The sequence below is a fragment of the Microcaecilia unicolor genome, chromosome 2, assembly GCF_901765095.1.
Source record: "Microcaecilia unicolor chromosome 2, aMicUni1.1, whole genome shotgun sequence".
Lineage (NCBI taxonomy): Eukaryota > Metazoa > Chordata > Amphibia > Gymnophiona > Siphonopidae > Microcaecilia > Microcaecilia unicolor.
The window spans coordinates 350,628,992-350,651,847 of NC_044032.1; the positions used below are offsets into that span (position 1 = coordinate 350,628,992).

At 43.9% G+C, this 22,856-nt stretch overlaps 1 protein-coding gene across 2 annotated transcripts in view; it reads right to left on the bottom strand.

Annotated features, from left to right (window-relative positions):
* Nucleotides 1-22,856, bottom strand: part of IDUA (iduronidase alpha-L-) — a 225,068-nt gene that overhangs the window by 16,353 nt on the left and 185,859 nt on the right. For both annotated transcript variants that reach the window (XM_030194465.1, XM_030194464.1), the window contains 2 exons: nt 21,791-21,912; nt 4,421-4,546 (listed from right to left, as the gene is read on the bottom strand). In XM_030194465.1, coding sequence (XP_030050325.1) covers nt 4,421-4,546; nt 21,791-21,912 — 248 coding nt within the window. The remainder of the gene's footprint in view (nt 1-4,420; nt 4,547-21,790; nt 21,913-22,856) is intronic.

The following is a 22,856-nucleotide window of genomic DNA, read 5'->3' on the forward strand; positions in this document are numbered from 1 at the left end:
ACGAATAATTAAGCTCTGGAATTCTTTGCTATAGGATGTGGTAACAGTGGTCAGCGTATCTGGGTTTAAAAATGGTTTGGACAAATTCCTGGAGGAAAAGCCAAGATCTGCTATTGAGACAGACATGGGAAGCAACTACTTGCCCTGAGATTTGTAGTACAGAGTATTGCCATGTTTTGGGTTTCTGCCAAGTACTTGTGACCTGGCTTGGCCACTGTTTGGAAAACAGGATACTGGGCTAGATGGACCATTGGTCTGACCCAGTACGGCTACTCTTATGTTCTATTCTTACGCCCATGCACTTTCTGCTTTCAAAATAGCTGCTGCAGGTGGGGATCTGGAAGGGAGGCTGCTGCTGTTGCCATTTGAAGGGAAAGGAGGAAGGATGCACTGCGTGTAGCGGTGTGGGGCAGAAGGGAAGAAGTTCTAATCCTGTTTGGGATGAGGGAGGGAGTGGAACCTGGATTATCTGATTGTCGGATAATCTGGAATGTTGGATAACAAGCGGTCAGACAATCAGGACTCTACTGTACCTTGTTATTGTAACAAGCGTTCAAGAATTACCCTCATTTCATCAAGTTAGTGAAGAATGCAATTATACCGAGTTTAAACTGTACAGACTGATCAACAGTAGATCTTAGGCCAGAGCTTCCCAAACCTGTCCTGGGGACCCTACAGCCAGTCAGGTGTTCAGAAGAATACAATGAACATGCACAAGATAATCTGCATTTACTAGATCTCCAATACATGTCAATTTATCTGACTGGCTGTGGTGTTCCCAGAACAGGTTTGGGAAGCCCTGTCTCAGGCTATCTTCACGTTCCATTATAATTCAATGCAGATGCTACGTGAAGTGTGCCTTCTTTTTTAAGGTTTTTCACATTTTGCCTCATGGCAACATGCAAAATATTAATTGCACAATTTAGCTACAATTTGCAAATGAGCCAGGATCCAATAGCTAAATTTCACAAAAATTAGTACCAGCCCCCAAAACTTTTTGCAGGGACATATTAAGTTAGTTCTAGAAAAAGGTATCACTTATGAGTTTGCTGACCCATATTTTCACATATCAAAGCAGACAATCAAAATTCTTTTTTTGTTCTTTTTAATAGTATACCATTTCAATTATATAATCTTGTAGCAGAAATAAAGAGAATTATAAAAAGGAATAAAAAGGAAATGTAAGGCAGATAGTAATCACCTTCCCTTTAAATCCAGTCCTCAGTGTACATAATGGGGGCTCATTTTCGAAAGAGAAAAATGTTTAAAAAGAGGCATAAAGGAGCATTTTGACGTTTTGCTTGCCAAAACATTCCAATCGCTAATTTTGAAACCTATTTTGCAGACATTTATCTATGTAGTTCATCTGCAGTGTGTCCAAATCACAAGTAGATGCATCGGGGGGTGGGGGGGTGTTGGGGTGGGATTAGGGCATTCCTAACACTTGGACGTTTTTCTGCTATGATACAACATCCAGGAATAAAACTAAGATGTTTTCAGCTAGACCTGTTTTAATAATAAATAAGGAGCGAGGAGGTGGAGAGAAGGTATAAATGGAAGTTTTATGCAGTCAAAAGGAAGCCCTCTTCAAGCCGCGCTGATCCATTGAGCTGATTTGTGAGGACACTTGGTTATTGAAAGAGTCTCGCCAGGCTGGAGGACTATATTTCTTATAGAGGACATCATTCTCCAGTAGAAAAGATCTAACTCATTTGCATAACGCACATGGACAATGCAAGAACATAAGGATATTGATCCTTAATTCAAGGCTTTCAGCCCTGGGTTCTTTAATACCGTAACAGCACAGTTTAAAAGCAACTGTTGGTAAAACATTTATAATGTGTTGAGGGCGAGTGAGCCATTGAGCCAGGTTTAGCAATACTTTAATTTGTATGCAGTATGGACAGCGGCTGAATGATGAAGTGAAAGGTTTGAATGAGCGAGTTCCTTAGATTGAATTGAGGGTTGTAGGATATTTACATTTGTGTCATGAAATACTGAATAAATTTATTGAAAATATTTAATAGGCGTACGTCGTTAATATAGTATACGAGATTTGCACTCTTAGGAAGTATAGTTTTCCCCTTTTAGGTGATTAATAATAAATAAGCCACAAAAAAGTGCCCTAAATGACCAGATGACCACTGAAAGAATAAAGGAATGATCCCCCTTTTTCTCCCAGTGGTCAGTGACCCCCTCCCGCCCCCCAAAGATGTGCACATACCAGCCTATATGCTGCAGATGTTATGGCCAGTCCTATTAGAGCAGCAAGCAGGTCTCTGGAGTAGCCTAGTGGTTGGCGCAGTGCACTGTAGAGAAGGGGACACAGGCCCATAATCCACTCTAACTGTTACACTTGTGGTACAAAGTGTGAGCCCCCCCCACAAAAAAAACCTAAAACCTACTGTACCCACATATAGGTGACACCTGTAGACATAAGGGCAACTGTAGTGGTGTACAGTTGGGTACAGTAGGTTTTTGGTGGGTTTTGGAGGGTTCACCATACAATATAAAGGGGTAACAGTGAGATGTGTACCTGGGACTTTTATGTGAAGTCCATTGCTCTGCTGGGATGCTTGTGTCAGTCTACTAAGAATGCTGACTCCTTCTACATCCCAACAGCTTGAGTTTGTGCGTTTTTCACTTGGACTTTTGTTTTCAATGGTCCAAAAAGATAGACACACTAAGCACAACAACATCTAGGAAATGGTCATTTTCAAAGAAAAAAGACAGACATTTTTCTGGTTTGAAAATAACCATTTTCACTACTTGATTTTTGGGCGTTTTCTGCAAAACGTCCAAAGTCAGATTTAGACGCCATATCGAAAATGCCCCTCCCTGTAACACTGAGGTGATATTTAGACTGAAGTGTGAACTGGTATTTTTTTGTTTCTTGTTTTTACCTTATACTGCTGTTATAGCCCAGGTGTGTTTCTCTAGGAAATCAGTCTCACCAAGTGAATAAAAAGGGGGAAGTCAGACTCCTCCACTGCATAATAAGGCAACTAATGTATTTCTCAGTTTGGAGAAGGACAGGCACAAAGGATCCTCTTTATTAAAATGCAGTGAAAGTCTTCAGCTACCATGTATGTGTAGGGTAAAGGGGTGCCTATTTTTAGGTGCCAAAAGGCATCCTTTGAAGCCCATTCTATAAAGGAAAGTACACAACTACTTTCATTTAGAGCAGGGGTTCTCAAACCAGCCCTCGGGACACATCTATCCAGTCAGGTTTTCAGGATACCCATAATAAATATGCATGAGATAAATCTCCATTTTGTGCAAATCTCTTTCATGCATATTCATTGTGGGTATCCTGAAATCCTGACTGGCTAGCTATGTTCTGAGGACTGGGTTGAGAACCTCTGCTTTAGAGAATACTAGTGTAACAGAGCAAATAGGCACAATCACTTACATAAACCACAGAGCTAAAGTAAATACTTGTGCCCAAATTGATGAAAAACAAGTGTAAATTATACATGTGTAACTGTCAGGTGAATTTTCGAAAGAGAAGGGCGCCCATCTTCCGACACAAATCGGGAGATGGGCGTCCTTCTCTCAGGGTCGCCCAAATTGGCATAATCGAAAGCCGATTTTGGGCGTCCTCAACTGCAGTCCGTCGCGGGGACGACCTAAGTTCACGGGGGCGTGTCGGAGGCGTAGCGAAGGCAGGACGGGGCATGCTTAAGAGATGGGTGTCCTCGGCCGATAATGGAAAAAAGAAGGGCGTCCCTGACGAGCATTTGCTCGACTTTACTTGGTCCAGGCAAGAAACATTCATAATTTAAATATCCATATCTATGAACATACATTTATAAACAGTAACATAAATATAAACAATTGTTACGTGTTCAAGACTATGCATGTGAATATTGTTACCTGCCTTGGATAAAGGCAGGGTACAAACGTGGTAAATAAATAACTAAATAAATTACCTGCACTGCAGATAATGTGAGGCAATTAGGTATCCCTATTCAAATGGCATTAACCATGAACTCGCTCCTGTCATGGCTCCTGCGAAAGAGCTCTGGGTGTGGCGTTGGAGCCGGCGCAAGAGGAGCTCTTTCGCAGGAGCCATGACAGGGGCGAGTTCTCTGGCAGAGCCCGGGATGTGATTATTAACATTGGGAAGTTGAAAGATTTTCTTCTGGAACACAGAAAAGATTACATTAATGCCTGTAGACTCCTGAGGCAGGCCTGTGGCCGAAACACAGTACTGTGTCGAGTCTACAATAAAGTTTGCTCTGTGAATATCATCTCGGTCTCTATGTCCTGAAGTCATTGGTCCACTTCCCACTTTATTTTCTTGTAAATAGTTATTTGCCATAGCTTCCGTTCAAGCTTCAGATTGAATAAATTAAGCTTTTTGTCTCTATGTCCAGGTTAAAAAAAAATATATATATATATAAAAACAATTCCATACTTGATCTGGAGGGGCAGTGGCTCTTGCACAGACATGAATTAGAAACAATGAAGGAACTGGAAGCTCAACTTTGATATACAGTTTTCCTTCTTTAGGAAATGGTAATGGTCCCTCCACTACCGGGTCCTAAATAAAAGTAAGCATAACAAAATACAAATGTGACAGTTAAAATTATAATACTATTAATAATACATGACATTTGTATCCCATACTTACCACTAAAGTTTAGTGTGGCTCACAAAAAAGTAAAATGGACCAACTCACGGAATATTATCCATGATGGTCAACTAGCCATCAAGAAAAATAAAACAATCACATTAAACATTTCTTAAACAAGAAGGTTTTCAACAGTTTTCAAAAAAACATATAATCAGATAGGTAATTCTCTCCAGTGGCTAGCTGCCAAATAAGCAAATGTTCCAGAAAAACTGTTTATAAACCACCTGTTTTGGATCTGGATATTGTAAAAGTAGAAAACATCTAGATCTGGCGTAATATTTCTATGCGATAATTGTATGGCTTACCATATACTCCAGTACTTCACCGTGCACAATTAGAAAGACAAGTCAACAAAGCTTAAAGACAACTTGCATTTGCATTGGCAACCAAAGCAACTCTATCAATAATGGGGGAACTCTGTCAAATCTAGAAACCCTAAACATTAATCGCATAGTGGTATTTAATAAAGTTTGACGTTTTTTAACAGTACTTCCTTACAACCTAGGTAAATAACGTTACAATAATAAGATATGCGACAGCACAATTGCTTGCGCAATCGGTCTAAACACTTCCAGTGTAAAATTTGATCTTTGAAAGAGTATCCATTTCAAGTTTATTACAGAAATAATTAAAATCATCATCAGAGGGAATCACAACTGAAGAATTTGTTGGGTAAAATGTGAGTTTTTAAATAAATTATTAAGACGTTACATCACTTATACATTCATCCTACGAGGGCTCACAAGATGGCTATAGTGCAATTGGAGCTTTGTCTGAAATGTAGGGAGGAAGTGAGTATTGTCAAACATGTCCTGTGAACTTGCCCCAGAATTGAGAGCTTTTGGAAGGCTATGTGGGATCAGTTAAGTATTGCGCTGGAGTGCCATTGTGGAAGAATCTGATGGTATGTTTCTTTGATAAGCTTAGAGGGGCATAATCGAACGGGGTGCCCAAGTTTTCCTAGGATGGGGCATCCATCTTTCGTTTCGATAATACGGTCAGGGACGTCCAATTCTCAACATTTAGGTCGACCTTAGAGATGGTCGTCATTAAAGATGGTCGTCCCCAGTTTTCGGTGATAATGGAAACAGAGGACGCCCATCTCAGAAACAACCAAATCCAAGCCATTTGGTCATGGGAGGAGCCAGCATTCGTAGTGCACTGGTCCCCCTGACATGCCAGGACACCAACCGGGCACCCTAGGGGGCACTGCAGTAGACTTCAGAAATTGCTCCCAGGTGCATAGCTCCCTTACCTTGTGTGCTGAGCCCCCCCAACCCACTCCCCACAACTGTACACCACTACCATAGTCCTAAGGGGTGAAGGGGGGCACCTACATGTGGGTACAGTGGGTTTCTGGTGGGTTTTGAAGGGCTCACATTTACCATCATAAGTGTAACAGGTAGTGGGGGGGGATGGACCTGAGTCTGCCTGCCTAAAGTGCACTGCACCCACTAAAACTGCTCCAGGGACCTGAATACTGCTGTCATGGAGCTGGGTATGACATTTGAGGCTGGCATAGAGGCTGGCAATCCCTGATTCCCTCCGGTGGTCACCTGGTCAGTTCGGGCACCTTTTTGAGGCTTGGTCGCAAGAAAAAATGGACCAAGTAAAGTCGCCCAAGTGCTCGTCGGGGACGCCCTTCTTTTTTCCATTATCGACCGAGGATGCCCATCTCTTAAGCACGCCCCAGTCCCGCCTTTGCTACGCTGCCGACACGCCCCCGTGAACTTTGGTCGTCCCCGCGACGGAAAACAGTTGAGGGCGCCCAAAATCGGCTTTCGATTATGCTGATTTGGGCGACCCTGAGAGAAGGACGCCCATCTCCCGATTTGTGTCGGAAGATGGGCGCCCTTCTCTTTCGAAAATAAGCCTGTTAGCGACCTACCAGGCAGCTGTAGTGCAAATGAATGCTTGTATAAAAGGCTTATTTGATTGCTAAATGGAGTTTGTTGCTAAAATGGATAACTGCAAACCCTCTCCTCTCCCCTACCATAACTCTTTGATGGAATCAAATGGATGAGTTGTTGAGAATGGCGCAAAACTGTCAGTGGATACAACGGGGAGGGCAGTTAAAACCCTTTATGGGATTGATGGTATCTCGAGTGCGGACAGCAATACTAAGAATTTAGAGGTGTAATTTGGATAGGAATGCTCTTGGGGAGGAGGGAAGAAGGACCAAGGGGGGAGTTGGGGAGGGATGGGTGTTGGGGAACTTGATATGCAGTTATGTATTCATGCAATTTTTGTTGTATATGAGATTCTCACACTTGAAGTTTAGGGTTTTATACACTTTTTGCATTGTCTGCTAAAATTCAATACAAATATTTAAACTTAAATTATTATTTTATTGACCTTCATATCAAGAGCAACAAAACCAAATAGAGAGAATTAATACTTCTGTGCAGCCCCAGAAACCAAATCCTAGCACCTTTCTTTTAAAAGAAGCACAAAATTACATTCTGCATCTTTTTAGAAACTGTTCCACACACTCAGCAGTTTGTTTTAAAAGCCTTGTAATTAAATTACATTATTTCCCTTCATATAAACAGCAGAAAAGAAATAGTGGATGTCATGAAACACCTAGCCACCTGCCTGGGGTTACCCCATGGCCACTTATAAGGTCTATCCCCAGCACAGCTCAGGTCCGCCTGCACCTGCTGCTTGTGCTCTACACTAGCATCCTCCTCCCACCGATTGGGTCACAACCACCTCTGGGCAAGTCTCCTGCTCGCAAATTATCCCCAGTGATTTCTAGGTTACTAGGGCCACACTCCCAGTGGTCCCACAGTTCCCAAAAAGTACTCACAGACCCAACAGTGGAGGAGTGGCCTAGTGGTTAGGGTAGTGGACTTTGGTCCTGAGGAACTGAGTTCGATTCCCGACACAGGCAGCTCCTTGTGACTCTGGGCAAGTCACTTAACCCTCCATTGCCCACCGCATTGAGCCTGCCATGAGTGGGAAAGCGCGGGGTACAAATGTAATTAAAAAAAACACACAAACCACCAGGATTCTTTATCAGTTTAGATAGGCAGAGTCAACAAACTGAAAATTGTTTATTGTCTTAAAAATTGAACAGTGAAACAGAAAATGTGCAATCAGCAAACAATAACAGGTAACTGAAATATGGATTAATTATAAAACTATCTAAACATTTTTTTTACTTTCTAAAAAGTACCTGGGGAGATTAGGAAATATGCTGCTCACAGATTATCAAATATAACTGATCACAGGGCCTCAGCAAAGAGATCTATCTCGCTCTTCTCCCAGGCTAAGACTGGGAAAAAAGCTAGTAAAATCCAAAAGAAAATGAGCACTTGGGTCAATCAGAGCTCAGAACAACAATCTTTGAAAGTATACTGCAGATTGCCTTTCCAAAAAGCTTAAACCAAGAAAACAGTGTTGGTTCTGAAGCCACTTCAAAATATAAACATGTACCACCTGCTGGCCAAACTAGAGAAAAACATTTCAGGAAATAATTAAGGCAGTTTTACACACTGTTCTGTCACACCTCCCTCCTCAAGACAGAGACTCTGGACTGCGGCCTCTAGAGAACGCTGATCCAGTCTCGATAGTCTAGTGTCAGAGTGGTTCTGGTTCTTCCTTTCTGTAGAAGCCATCAGCATTACCATGTTCATTGCCCTTCTGTTGCTTATAACAGAAGCCTTTACCACACTCAGTACATCCTAACAGTTTTAATCCTGTATGCTTCATTTTGAGAATAGTGAGGAGTATCTTCTGACAGAAGCTTTTACCACACTTAGCACATGTGAATGGTCTTACTCCTGTGTGGATTCTCTGGTGCTTTGTTAGCTGTGATTTATGAATAAAGCTTTCCTACATTCAGTACATGTAAACGGTTTAATTCCTGAATGGCTTTGACAATAATTTCTGGCAACCAAAACTTTTCTTACACTCCGTACTTGAAACTGGTCTCTTTCCTGGGTGAAATTAGGGGATGACTTCCTGGTTGAAGCTACTGTCATAACCAGGACATGAAGATATCCTCTTATCAGTGTTTTTCTGATATTCTGTAATGTTTGCTTTATTGATACAGCTTTTCCCATATTCTATACTTGTACATATTCCAGTTTCTTTATTACTTTTCAGGTGCTTCATTAGCTCTTTCTTCATACTGAAATCTTTCTCATACTTACAGCATGTAAAATGTGTCTCTTTTATACATGGTTCCTGTTATTCTTCTAGTTCTATCTTTTGACTGAAGGTTTTCCCACAGTCTGTACATTTAGATGGTCTCTCTTCGGTGTCAGATCCCTCTGGTAATGTCTCTGCTAGGAGGTCAGGTATGGGTTTACTATCCTGACACTCTTCTGGTAGGCTACACACAGCTAGTACCATGGCTGTACAATTTGCATAGGCCTTTAACACAGGCTGAAGATAGGACCCAAAGTGGTGAACTGGATTAGGAACTGTTTGATGGACAGACACCAGAGGGTAGTGGTTAATGGAATTCACTCAAAGGAGGGAAAGGTGAGTAGTGGAGTGCCTCATGGATTGGTGCTGGGGCCAATTCTGTTCAATATATTTGTGACTGACATTACCAAAGGGTTAGAAGGTAAAGTTTGCCTTTTTGCGAATGATACCAAGATTTGTAACAGATTGGACACCCCAGAGGGAGTAGAAAACATAAAAAAGGACCTGCAGAAGCTAGAAGAATGGTCTGTTTGGCAATTAAAATTCAATGCAAAAAAAGTGCAAAGTGATGCACTTAGGGAGTAGAAATCCACAGAAGACATATGTGATAGGCGGTGAAAGTCTGATATGCACAGACAGGGAAAGGGATCTTAGGGTGATAATATCTGAGAATCTGAAGGCGATGAAACAGCATGACAAGGCAGTGACCGTAGCCAGAAGGATGTTGGGCTGTATAGAGAGAGGTATAACCAGCAGAAGAAAGGAGGTGTTGATGCCCCTGTACAAGTCATTGGTGAGGCCCCACGTGGAGTATTGTGTTCAGTTTTGGAGGCCGTATCTTGCTAAGGATGTAAAAAGACTTGAAGCAGTACAAAGAAAAGCTACAAAAAATGGTATGGGATTTGCATTACATGACGTACAAGGAGAGACTTACTGACCTGAACATGTATACCCTGGAGGAAAGGAGAAACAGGGGTGATATGATACAGATGTTCAAATATTTGAAAGGTATTAATCCGCAAACAAACCTTTTCCAGAGGCAGGAAGGTGGTAGAACTAGAAGACATGAATTGAGGTTGAAGGGATGCAGACTCAGGAAAAATGTCAGGAAGTATTTTTTCACGGAGAGGGTGGTGGAATGCCCTCCAGCGGGAGATGGTGGAGATGAAAATGGTAACGGAATTCAAAAATGCGTGGGATAAACACAAAGGAATCCTGTTCAAAAGGAATGGATCCACAGAAGCTTAGCAGAGATTGGGTGGCAACACTGGTAATTGGGAAGTAAAGCTAGTGCTGGGCAGACTTCTACAGTCTGTGCCCTGAAAATGGCAAGGACAAATCAAGGTCAGGTATACATATAAAATAGCAATAATACTAAAATAGGAATCTAAACAGTACTAATAACTTTCTCATATAATACGCAACAAAAAAAATAGAAAGTTTAAATGAATTACAAATTTTAATACAAAATGATAACATATAATAAAGTACAAATTTATTTGAAACGCAAAAAAATATTTTACTCTACAAATTTTTTAAAAAAGTGTACTATACCCCACTCAAAGTATACCAGCTTTCCTACAGTCCATCATTAAAAGTTCTTTAAAAATCTTCTTGATGATAATCCGTGAATGTATCCGATAGTTGCTCAACATTCAGATATACAGCCAGCACTGTATTCCATTCTGTTCTTCCAAACTGATGAATAATTATAATTCTCTCACAGTTATATTCAGTCAGTTTTCTTCACTCTTTCAAACTGCTTTCCAGCCCGACACAAATTTGTATTTCACCACTAAGGTGTCCTCAGTAGCTGTTAACCATAAAGCAGGGGCATAGCCAGACCTCGGCAGGAGGGGGGGGGGGGGTTCAGAGCCCAAAGTGTGGGGGGGCACAATTTAGCCCACCTCCCCTCCCCCACTTTCTGACCCCCCCCCCCCCTCCCCAGCTGCCGCCGCCACCGCCGTAAGGTACCTCTGCTGGTGGGAGTCACCAACCCTTGCCAGCTGAAGCGTTTATCTGTCCCGTGCTGGTCTCACACTTGCTTCCTCTCCTATTTTCAGCGCGCCGTGCTCAGTTTCATTAAAATGAAAGCATGCACAGTGCGACTGGAAACAGGAGAGGAGGCAAGTGCAAGACCAGCGCAGGACAGATAAACGCTTCAGCTGGCGGGGGTTGGGGTCGGGGACCCCTGCCAGCCAAACCGGGGGGCCCAGGGCCCAGGCCCCCGTGGCCCCCCATAGTTACACCACTGCCATAAAGCAAAAAATTAATCATTTATAGCAGGACATAGCTGCAAGATCTCCAAGTACTACTACTACTACTACTTAACATTTCTAGAGCGCTACTAGGGTTACGCAGCGCTGTACAATTTAACAAAGAGAGACAGTCCCTGCTCAAAGAGCTTACAATCTAATAGACAAGTGAACGGTCGGTCCAATAGGGGCAGTCAAATTGGGGCAGTCTGGATTCACTGAACGGTAAGGGTTAGGTGCCGAACGCAGCATTGAAGAGGTGGGCTTTAAGCAAAGACTTGAAGACGGGCAGGGAGGGGGCTTGGCATAAGGGTTCAGGAAGGTTGTTCCAAGCATAGGGTGAGGCGAGGCAGAATGAGCGGATCCTGGAGTTGGCGGTGGTGGAGAAGGGTACTGAGAGGAGGGATTTATCCTGTGAACGGAGGTTACGGGCGGGATCGTAAGGGGAGATGAGGGTAGAAAGATAGTGAGGGGCAGCAGACTGAGTGCATTTGTAGGTAAGAAGGAGAAGCTTGAATTGAATGCGGTATCTGATCGGAAGCCAGTGAAGTGACCTGTTCATTTCAAACAGCAAAGACGCTAATGCATGCTGAAGCAGTTTGAAACAGTGAAGAAAATTGACTGGATATAAGTACATAAGTACATAAGTACATAAGTAGTGCCATACTGGGAAAGACCAAAGGTCCATCTAGCCCAGCATCCTGTCACCGACAGTGGCCAATCCAGGTCAAGGGCACCTGGCACGCTCCCCAAACGTAAAAACATTCCAGACAAGTTATACCTAAAAATGAGGAATTTTTCCAGTCCATTTAATAGCGGTCTATGGACTTGTCCTTTAGGAATCTATCTAACCCCTTTTTAAACTCCGTCAAGCTAACCGCCCGTACCACGTTCTCCGGCAATGAATTCCAGAGTCTAATTACACGTTGGGTGAAGAAAAATTTTCTCCGATTCGTTTTAAATTTACCACACTGTAGCTTCAACTCATGCCCTCTAGTCCTAGTATTTTTGGATAGCGTGAACAGTCGCTTCACATCCACCCGATCCATTCCACTCATTATTTTATACACTTCTATCATATCTCCCCTCAGCCGTCTCTTCTCCAAGCTGAAAAGCCCTAGCCTTCTCAGCCTCTCTTCATAGGAAAGTCGTCCCATCCCCACTATCATTTTCGTCGCCCTTCGCTGTACCTTTTCCAATTCTACTATATCTTTTTTGAGATACGGAGACCAGTACTGAACACAATACTCCAGGTGCGGTCGCACCATGGAGCGATACAACGGCATTATAACATCCGCACACCTGGACTCCATACCCTTCCTAATAACACCCAACATTCTATTCGCTTTCCTAGCCGCAGCAGTACACTGAGCAGAAGGTTTCAGCGTATCATCGACGACGACACCCAGATCCCTTTCTTGATCCGTAACTCCTAACGCGGAACCTTGCAAGACGTAGCTATAATTCGGGTTCCTCTTACCCACATGCATCACTTTGCACTTGTCAACATTGAACTTCATCTGCCACTTGCACGCCCATTCTCCCAGTCTCGCAAGGTCCTCCTGTAATCGTTCACATTCCTCCTGCGACTTGACGACCCTGAATAATTTTGTGTCATCGGCGAATTTAATTACCTCACTAGTTATTCCCATCTCTAGGTCATTTATAAATACATTAAAAAGCAACGGACCCAGCACAGACCCCTGCGGGACCCCACTAACTACCCTCCTCCACTGAGAATACTGGCCACGCAATCCTACTCTCTGCTTCCTATCTTTCAACCAGTTCTTAATCCATAATAATACCCTACCTCCGATTCCATGACTCTGCAATTTCTTCAGGAGTCTTTCGTGCGGCACTTTGTCAAACGCCTTCTGAAAATCCAGATATACAATATCAACCGGCTCCCCATTGTCCACATGTTTGCTTACCCCCTCAAAAAAATGCATTAGATTGGTGAGGCAAGACTTCCCTTCACTAAATCCGTGCTGACTTTGTCTCATCAGTCCATGTTTTTGTATATGCTCTGCAATTTTATTCTTAATAATAGTCTCCACCATCTTGCCCGGCACCGACGTCAGACTCACCGGTCTATAATTTCCCGGATCTCCTCTGGAACCTTTCTTAAAAATCGGAGTAACATTGGCTACCCTCCAGTCTTCCGGTATTACACTCGATTTTAGGGACAGATTGCATATTTCTAACAGTAGCTCCGCAAGTTCATTTTTTAGTTCTATTAATACTCTGGGATGAATACCATCAGGTCCCGGTGATTTACTACTCTTCAGCTTGCTGAACTGACCCATTACATCCTCCAAGGTTACAGAGAATTTGTTTAGTTTCTCCGACTCCCCCGCTTCAAATATTCTTTCCGGCACCGGTGTCCCCCCCAAATCCTCCTCGGTGAAGACCGAAGCAAAGAATTCATTTAATTTCTCCGCTACGGCTTTGTCCTCCTTGATCGCCCCTTTAACACCATTTTCGTCCAGCGGCCCAACCGACTCTTTGGCCGGTTTCCTGCTTTTAATGTATCTAAAAAAGTTTTTACTATGTATTTTTGCTTCCAACGCTAATTTCTTCTCAAAGTCCTTTTTTGCCCTCCTTATCTCCGCTTTGCATTTGGCTTGGCATTCCTTATGATCTATCCTGTTACTTTCAGTTGGTTCTCTTCTCCACTTTCTGAAGGATTGTTTTTTGGCTCTAATGATTTCCTTTATCTTACTGTTTAGCCACGCCGGCTGACGTTTAGTCTTTTTTCCCTTTTTTCTAATACGTGGAATATATTTGTCCTGAACCTCCAGGATGGTGTTTTTAAACTGTGAGAGGATTATAATTGTTCATCAGTTTAGAAGAACAGAATACAGTACTGGCTGTATTTGTGAATGCTGAGCAACTATCAGATATATTCAGGGATTATCATCAAGAAGATTTTTTATGAACTTTTCATGATGTTTTCTTATTAGATTAAGGGGTTCTCTCACCCTCCAGCCATAAAGCAGCTCAAATGTGAAGAACCGTGTAGACCCCTGAAGTACTTCTCCATATTCAAAGAGTAGGTAGGGTGAATATACACTTGTGCGTAAGTGCTTAACACTAATCTATAGATGATGTGTGCTACTTGCTTAGCACATAAATGCAAGGGGGCATTCACAGCATAACAACATAAGAATAGGCCTACTGGGTCAAACCAGTGGTCCACCTAGCCCAGTATCCTGCTTCCAACAGTGGCAAATCCAGGTCACAAGTACTTGGAAGAACCAAATCCCCCATTCTACCAATCCCAGGGCAAGCAGAGGCTTCCCACATATCTATCTCAATAACAAACTATGGACTTTTCCTCCAGGAACTTCTCCAAACCTTTTTTTAAATCCAGATACGCTAACTGCTGTTACCACATCCTCTGGCAATGAGTTCCAAAGCTTAACTATTCGTTGAGTGAAAAAATATTTCCTCCTATTTGTAAGTATTTCCATGTAATTTCATTGAGTGTTTCCTGATCTTTGTACTTTTTGAAAGAATGAAAAATTAATTCATGTCTACCCGTTGTACATCACTCAGGATTTTGTAGACCTCAATCATATCCCCCCTCAGCCATCAATTTTCCAAGCTGAAAAACCCTAACCTCTTTAGCCTTTCCTCATATGGGTGCAGTTCCATCCCCTTTATCATTTTGGTCGCTCTTCTTTGAACCTTTTCTAATTCCGCTACACCTTTTTTAAGATACAGCGACCAGAATTGAATGCAATAATCAAGGTGAGGTCGCACCAGGGAGTCTTTTACTAAGGGACGCTAGTGTTTTAGGGGCACGCTAAATGCTAGAGACGCCAGTGTATTGCTATGGGTGTCTCTAGCATTTAGCACGTGCCTATTTTCAGCATGCACTAAAAACGCTAGTGCGCCTTTGTAAAAGACCCCCTATAGTTGTTAAATGATTTTTTTAAACCAAAAAATCTATTTTATGAAATATAAATTTCTATATATGTGATTTTAGATACTTGACTCCTGAAGCAGGCTTTTTTTGCTGAAACACTGACCATGTTGAGTCTGTAATACCTGGTTTCTCAATAAATTTAAACTTTTCTACAGTCAACCTCTGGAGATCAGTCTGTTGGTTTGGCTTACATCCCTTCCCTACTCCTTCAGCTGTCCTAGTCTTCCCATAGGGAACCACTCCTTGGTTTTTCAGGCGTTGGTGTCCCTTTAGCCTACATTACGTGGAAGAAAAGAAAAATGTCACAACTAATCAATTGCATAAGAAAACAGATCAGGTGGTTAAAAATCCATCCAATCATAAACTGTGCAGATTAAGGGGCCCTTTTAAGAAACTGCAGTAAAAAGTGGCCTTAGCATGTGCTTACGTGGAGGGGCATAATCGAACGCGAACGCCCATGTCCATGGGCGTCTATGTCCGAAAACGGGTATGTGAAGAGGTGGGACAGACTGTATTATCAAAAAAGATGGGCGTCCATCTTTCGTTTTGAAAATACAGTTTGGACAGACCAAATGCCATGGATTTGGTCCCTTCTGAGATGGGTTGGGTTTTTTTTGCGATAATGGAAACTAAAAACGCCCAGCTCAGAAACATCCCAATCCAAGTCATTTGGTCGTGGGAGGGACAAATGTACAACACTACCATAGCTCTTAGGGGTGAAGGGGGCAACTACATGTGGGTACAGTGGGTTTTAGAGGCCTCCCATTTACCACCACAAGTGTTACGGGTGGGGGGGGGGGGGGGTGGGCCTGGGTCTGCCTGCCTGAAGTGCACTGCAGTACCTACTAAAAGAGCTCCAGGGACAGGACTTGTTGCTGGTGTATAACCTTGGCACAGCAGTTGACACCTGAATACTAATCTCGCTGAAAACGTCCTTTATTTGAATAAGCACGTTTACTCACAGTTAACTGCAGATCAGAGGTTGTGCCCCACTGGCAACAAGTCTCGCTGGTACTGAGATTAGCAGTAGGTCCGAGCTGGCAGAATGGTGTACAATGCCCTCTTTCAGCCACATTCAAGGTAAGAACTAAGTGCTGTAACGTGGCTAACACATAAAAGGGATCTAAAAATGTCTTACACAAATGGCCACTACCTGATGGACTACCGGAAACAAAACAGGGCACACTCTGACCCAGTAAGCAGAGGGAAAAGCACCATGGGAGTAGAGCCTACCAACTACCAACATCGTGAGCATTTAACACAAGCTAGTGGAATCACGGAGCCCAATACCCTACACCCACCACAATACATTGCTGATGTGACTCTGCAGTGCCCTTAACAGAAAAGGTGTCACACTCACCCGAGACCCACATCAGAACCAGGGAAAGGCTGTCAGAGGATAGAACACATTCTGCTGTCATGGAGGTGGGTATGGCATTTGAGGCTGGCATACAGGCTGGGGAAAAAAGTTTGTAAAGTGGGTTTATTTTGGTGAGAGGGGGTTAGTGACCACTGGGGAAGTCAAGGGAGGTCATCCCCGATTCCCTCCGGTGGTCATCTGGTCAGTTGGGGCACTTTTTTGGGACTTGGACCTGAAGAAAAAGCGGACCAAATTCTCGTCAAAAACGCCCTTCTTGTTTCGATTATCAGATAAAGACGCCCATCTCTCCTTTGCCGATAACCACGCCCCAGTCCCGCCTTCGCCATGCCTCCGACACGTCCCCGTGATCTTTGTTCGTCTCCGTGACGGACTGCAGTTGAGGACGCCAAAAATCGGGTTTCGATTATACCGATTTGGGCGCCCACGGGAAACGGACGCCCATCTCCCGATTTGGGTCGAAATATGGGCGTCTTTCTCTTTCGAAAATAAGCTGGATAGTAACGTAGTAGATGACTTTATATGTATACCTGACTTTGATTTGTATCTGCCATTTTCAGGGCACAGACCGTAGAAGTCTGCCCAGCACTAGCCCCTCCTCCCAACCACTAGCCCTGCCTCCCACCACCGGCTCTGCCACCCAATCTCCGCTAAGCTTCTGAGGATCCCTTCCTTCTGAACAGGATTCCTTTATGTTTATCCCATGCATTTTTGAATTCCGTTACCATTTTCCTCTCCACCACCTCCCGCGGGTCATTCCCATGCACTAAGGCCATTTTTTCTGCATGGGTAGAATGGCCAAATTTCGGAGTTTTTCTATTAAGGAGCACATGCTAATTTTCCCATTAGCACATGAGCCCCTTCCACCAGCTGTTTTGTATGCAGTAAGGGCTCATGTGCTAACCACATGCTTATTGGTTAGTGTGTGGCAATGTAACTAGCGCAGGACATGCCTATCTCCACCTCCAACTAAAAAAATAAAATCTATTTTTTAGTGCATGGGAAGCACGGCACACCTGAGCGCACCCCACGGTAAGGCATTTTAAGCTGTGGTAAACAGGTATTAATGCTTATTGCAGCTTACTAAAAGGACCCCTAAACTAATTAAACCCCATTTCTCCTCACTCCGACAGAAAAAGAAAAAGAAAGAAAAGGATAACAGGCATTAACTCTTATCATACAGAAATTTATCAAGCTGAACAGGAACAGGATCAAAGAACACATATAGTTCCTCTGAAAGTTAATAATACACTTACAAGGGATTCTCAGCTAAAGTGTGGCCCTTTTACTAAGCCGTGTAGGCAAATACGTGCGCCCAATGCGCGCCAAATTGGAGTTACCACCCGATTACCGCATGGCCCTCATGCTAATTTCAATTTTGGCAGTCATCCGCTACACACACCCAAAAAATATTTCTATTATTTTCTGGCGCACGGCACCTACGCGCGTCAAGTGGCATTTGCCGCATATAGACCATTGCTGCCCGGTTACCGTGTGAGACCCAAAATGGACACGCAGCAATTTTCATTTTGCTGCACGTCCATTTTTGGCAAAAGTAAAAAAAAGGCATTTTTATAGGTGAGCTGAAAAATAATTCTGTGTGTGCCCAAAACACGCTTCTACACTACCACAGGCCATTTTTCCTTGCACCATAGTAAAAGGACCCCTAAGTGAGTAATAGGAAAGTTGAAGAATATTTCTTCTCAAATGTCTCCAGTTTATGGTATATAACTGGATTAACTTTAATTGCTGAAGCCCCACCAGAATACAGAGCTTGCAGTTGCAATTCCAAATTATATTAATATGAGTCTCAGATGTTGTAACCCTGGTCTCCATCTCAATTTAGCAGCTGATTCCTGAGTGAAATACCACAGCTATTTGACTGCCCATCAGAAACTGCTCCATTCTATAGACAATTCTCTAAAGCTCTAATACGTTTGGGAAACTTGCCAGGTGCCCTTGGCCTGGATTGGCCGCTGACGTGGACAGGATGCTGGGCTCAATGGACCCTTGGTCTTTTCCCAGTGTGGCATTGCTTATGTACTTATGTAATAAGCATACATGGTTGGGCTATGTCTCTCCAGTATTCTGGATTTCAGGAAGCAACACCTCCCGAGAAACAGGGACAGAGGAACTAGATTCAGAAAAGGATCTCTGTACAGTTTGTGGGGTAGGAAATAAACTGCTAAGCTCTTCTAATTCAAACCCTGTAATAGGGCCAATTGAGGTGATCACACATAGGAGTGGTGGGATTTGTTTGGTAGAGCATAAGAAGGCTTCCAAATCAGGGTGATGATCACTAACATCCCCCACTCCAGATGTAATATGTTTGTCCATAGGTCCCACAATTGCCGAGGAAGCAGATATCAGCAGCTTAATTTTAATTTTCCTCTTCCACACTGGAAGCACAAAAAAGAGCTAAGAAAAAAGTACAAGGAAGCTTACCACAAACTCCAATAGCAGATTCATACTTTGCTGTGCTCCAGAGGGGTGTGCCCCTTGGGCCACATCCTGAGGCCAGATGCCACAGCGATCTTTGATGTTAAATTGTGAGGCTGATCCCAGAAGATGTCATCAAGGAGAGACCTGAGTCCCAAAGCCCAGGAAGATGCTGGTAAACAGGTGAGGACCTCCTTCCATGCTTGTAGACTGCACTGGGTCTCCTTCTCTTCCCAGCACTTGCCACAGAAGACTTTGAAATTAAACTATGAGGCTAACCACAGAAGATGACATCATCAATATAGACCTCAGTCCCAAAGCCCAGAAAGATGCCAGTAAGTAGATAAGGATCTCCATCCACACCAGCAGACTGCACCAAGTATCCCCTCCATTACTTAATTTTTGTCAATGATCCCTTAAGACGTTTAGTAAATCCTTGGTTTAGAGCAATATCTAGCCTGGACTGATTTATTGTAAAGAGGAAGTTGTGGAAAGAGTGGATTTTGGAGCCAACAGCCTCCCAATTTTACTGGTCCTGACCTAGAATCCAGAACAAATTTTCTGAGAGACAAGCCTGCAAACCAGTGTTACCTTCCTAAATTTATGCCTCCAGTTTTCCATAAGAACATAAGAATAGCCATACTGGGTCAGACCAATGCTCCATCTAGTCCAGAATTCCTGCTTCCATCAGTGGCCAAGCCAGGTCACAAGTACCTGGCAGAAACCCAAAGAGTAGCAACATTCCATGCTACCAGTCAGAGGGCAAGCAGTGGCTTCTCCATATCTATCTCAATAACAGACTATGAACTTTTCCTCCAGGAACTTGTCTAAACCTTTTTAAACCTAGATATGCTAACCGCTGTTACCGTATCCTCCAGCAATGAGTTCCAGAGCTTAACTATTCTTTGAGTGAAAAAGTATTTCCTTCCATTTGTTTTAAAAGTATTTCCATGTAATTTCATTCAGTGTCCCCTGGTCTTTTTACTTTTTGAGAGAGTGAAAAAATGATTAATTTTTCCTTTTCTACACCACTCAGGATTTTATAGACCTCAATAATATCCTCACTCATCCGTCTATTTTCCAAGCTGAACAGTCCTAACCTCTTTAGCCTTTCCTCATACGAGAGGCGTTCCATCCCCTTTACCATTTTGATGGCTCTTCTTGGAATCTTTTCTAATTCTGCTACATCTTTTTTGAGATACGGCGACAAGAACTGAACACAATACTCAAGATGAGGTTGCACCATGCTTTTTTTTGGCTACTGCTGCACACTGGGCAGAAGATTTCAGTGTATTATCTACAATGACACCTAGATCTTTATCTTGGGTTCTGACTCTTAAGTGTTAAGAGTGTACAATCCCAGGAGGACTGTGAGATCTGAAAATGCTATGAAACTTCCTTTGGATCCGGTAGTGTAGGCACGCTATCCAGAAACAAGGGTGTCTGCCTTTATGGTGGTAGGAACTATGAACTCTATTATGGAATGCACCTGTAGGACATTTACATCTTTGTGGTAATGTGACACAATTTAAGAAATGTTTGAAACACATTTATAGCAGCATTCTTTTGAAAGCGTGACTGTTTTCAACCTCCTAAGTGACCCTGAGTGACAAGAAAGTGGGTTTTAAGCCTGTAAGCTGTATTATTTCTTGAAGTGTATTTCTCTAGTTTGACCAGCAGGTGGTGCATGTTTATGTTTAAAGCTGTTACAGAGAAAAGACAGTTCCCTCTTAACACAGATAAGAGGTAAACTACAGTGATGTGGCCAGAAAATTTTAAAACTTGTTCTGGGCTCTGATTGGCCCAGGAGCTCAAATTCATCTAGGAGATACTGGATTCTTCTCCAGTCTCAGCTTGGAAGTAGAGAAAGATCTCTTTACTGAGACCCTGTAAGCAGTTTTATTCTGTAACCTGTGAGCAGCTACATTTCCTGTACTTCCCAGGCAGGGCCGCTGAGAGGGGGGAGGCAGGGGGGACAAAATTCCCCAGGCCCAGGCCTCCAAGGAGGGCCCGGCGCCGCAGTCCCACCCGCCCGCCCTCGTCTCCGTCGTCGTCCTTCTGCCACTGGGCTGGGCCCCCTGCATTGAAATCACAGCGCCTCTCACCTCCGTGTGAAAGTGCTGCAGGCAGCATCAGATCGCCTCCCTTCTGGCCTCCTTACCTCCCTGTGTCCTGCCTTTGTGGAAGTTACGTCAGATGAGGGCGGGACACAGGGAGGGAAGGAGGAGCGAAGGGAGGCGATCTGCTGCTGCCTGCAGCACTTTCACACGGAGGTGAGAGGCGCTGTGATTTCAATGTAGGGGGCCTGGCCCGGTGGCGGATGGAGGGGGGCGGGTGGAGGGGGAGTGGCGATGCAGTGGCCTGGGGGGGGTGGCGGCGGGGGCGGGGCCCCAGAGGCGGTCTTGCAGTGGGGGCAGAGCACCAGAGGTGGCCTTGCTCCGGGCCCGGCCCAGTCTCTCGGCGGCCCTGTTCCCAGGCACTATTCAGGTAGTAAACTAATATTTAGATAGTTTTATAATTGATCTAATTCAGTTACCTTTTATTATGTGCTGTTTTTGTTCCATCTGTTTTTATGGTTCACTGTTCAACATTTTTCATGACAAGATGGTGAATATGGAGCTTACCCAGTTCAATGACTCCCCAGAAAAGTATAGAGGGTGGAAATCTAACTTTAAGGATTCTGAACTATCGATTTGCACTGGATGCGTGGCTCTTGCACCATCTTGTTTACTGTCTGGTATGGATAAGAAACCACCAAGACTGGTGGTCTAGTTAATTGTTCATCAGAAGGAGGGATTAGGGGAGGTGAAGGGGTGGTGGGATGGGAGGGAATCTGAAGGGGATAAAATGTAATTGTTCATTATTGTTCTACTGTCAATCTCTTCTTTAATAAACATACACACATATTTTTAACAGTTATTCCCTGCAGAATATTTGCCTCATCAAAGTTCTGATTTTCTAAAAACAAAGAATGGCACAGCAATTTTATATACCTCTGCATCCCTAATTTGTTGAAACTGCTTGATTGTAGGAAAGTCAGGACTTCCTAAGTTCTTCCATTCCAAATATGGATTAGTAACGTTGTTATCCATGTAGCTGGTTACATACACTAGATCTTATAAAAAAAATATTAAAAGACTCATTAAAATATCAGAGTGAATGAAATTGGTGCAGGTAGTTTTCCTTTTACTCTAAAAATCCATGTAACATGTAATATATCTTATGTTAATATTGGCAGGGCACCTAAACTTATGTATCACTTGCAGGTGTGAAATGACAGAATACTGGCACTTTCAGGGGCAAACGACACCTGCTACTATTTTGCACGGGTGTCAGTGGCGTACCATATGGATGTAAGAGGGGCATGGGTGGAGCATGGGCAGGCAATAAGCAGGGCTCCTACTTAATAAGTGTAACATACAAAATACTGTAAGTCAGGGGCATAGCCAGAGCCCAAGGTGAGGGGGCACATTTTAGCCCCCCCCCCCCCCCCCCCCCCCGGTGCTGCTGACCCCCCTGCCATTTTTAGCCTCCCCCATTTTTGACCTCCCCACCGCCACCACCAACCCTTTCGACCCCCTCTTCCCGCCGCCGCCAACCCTCCCCCGCCAGACGAGGTCCTCTTCTCCGGCGCGGCCGCGTTGCTGATCTGCAAGGGCAAGCTTCTGTCTCTGTCAGTCTGACGTCCTGCACGTATGTACAGGACATCAGAGTCACAGAAACAGAAGCCTGCGCGGCCGCGTTGCTGATCTGCAAGGGCGGGCTTCTGTTTCTGTCAGTCTGACGTCCTGTACGTACATGCAGGATGTCAGCCTGACAGAAACAGAAGCCCGCCCTTGCAGATCAGCAACGTGGCTGCGCCGGAGAAGAGGACTTCGGCTGGCGGGGGTTGGGGACCCCCGCCAGCAAAGGTACCCGATGGCGGAGGAGGGGGAGGTCGAAGGGGTTGGCGGCAGGGGGGCCAGGGCCAAATCTACGGGGCTCCATGCCCCCGTGGCCCCACGTAGCTACGCCCCTGCTGTAAGTTATGCATGCCCTGCACACATATGCAACCGTCTA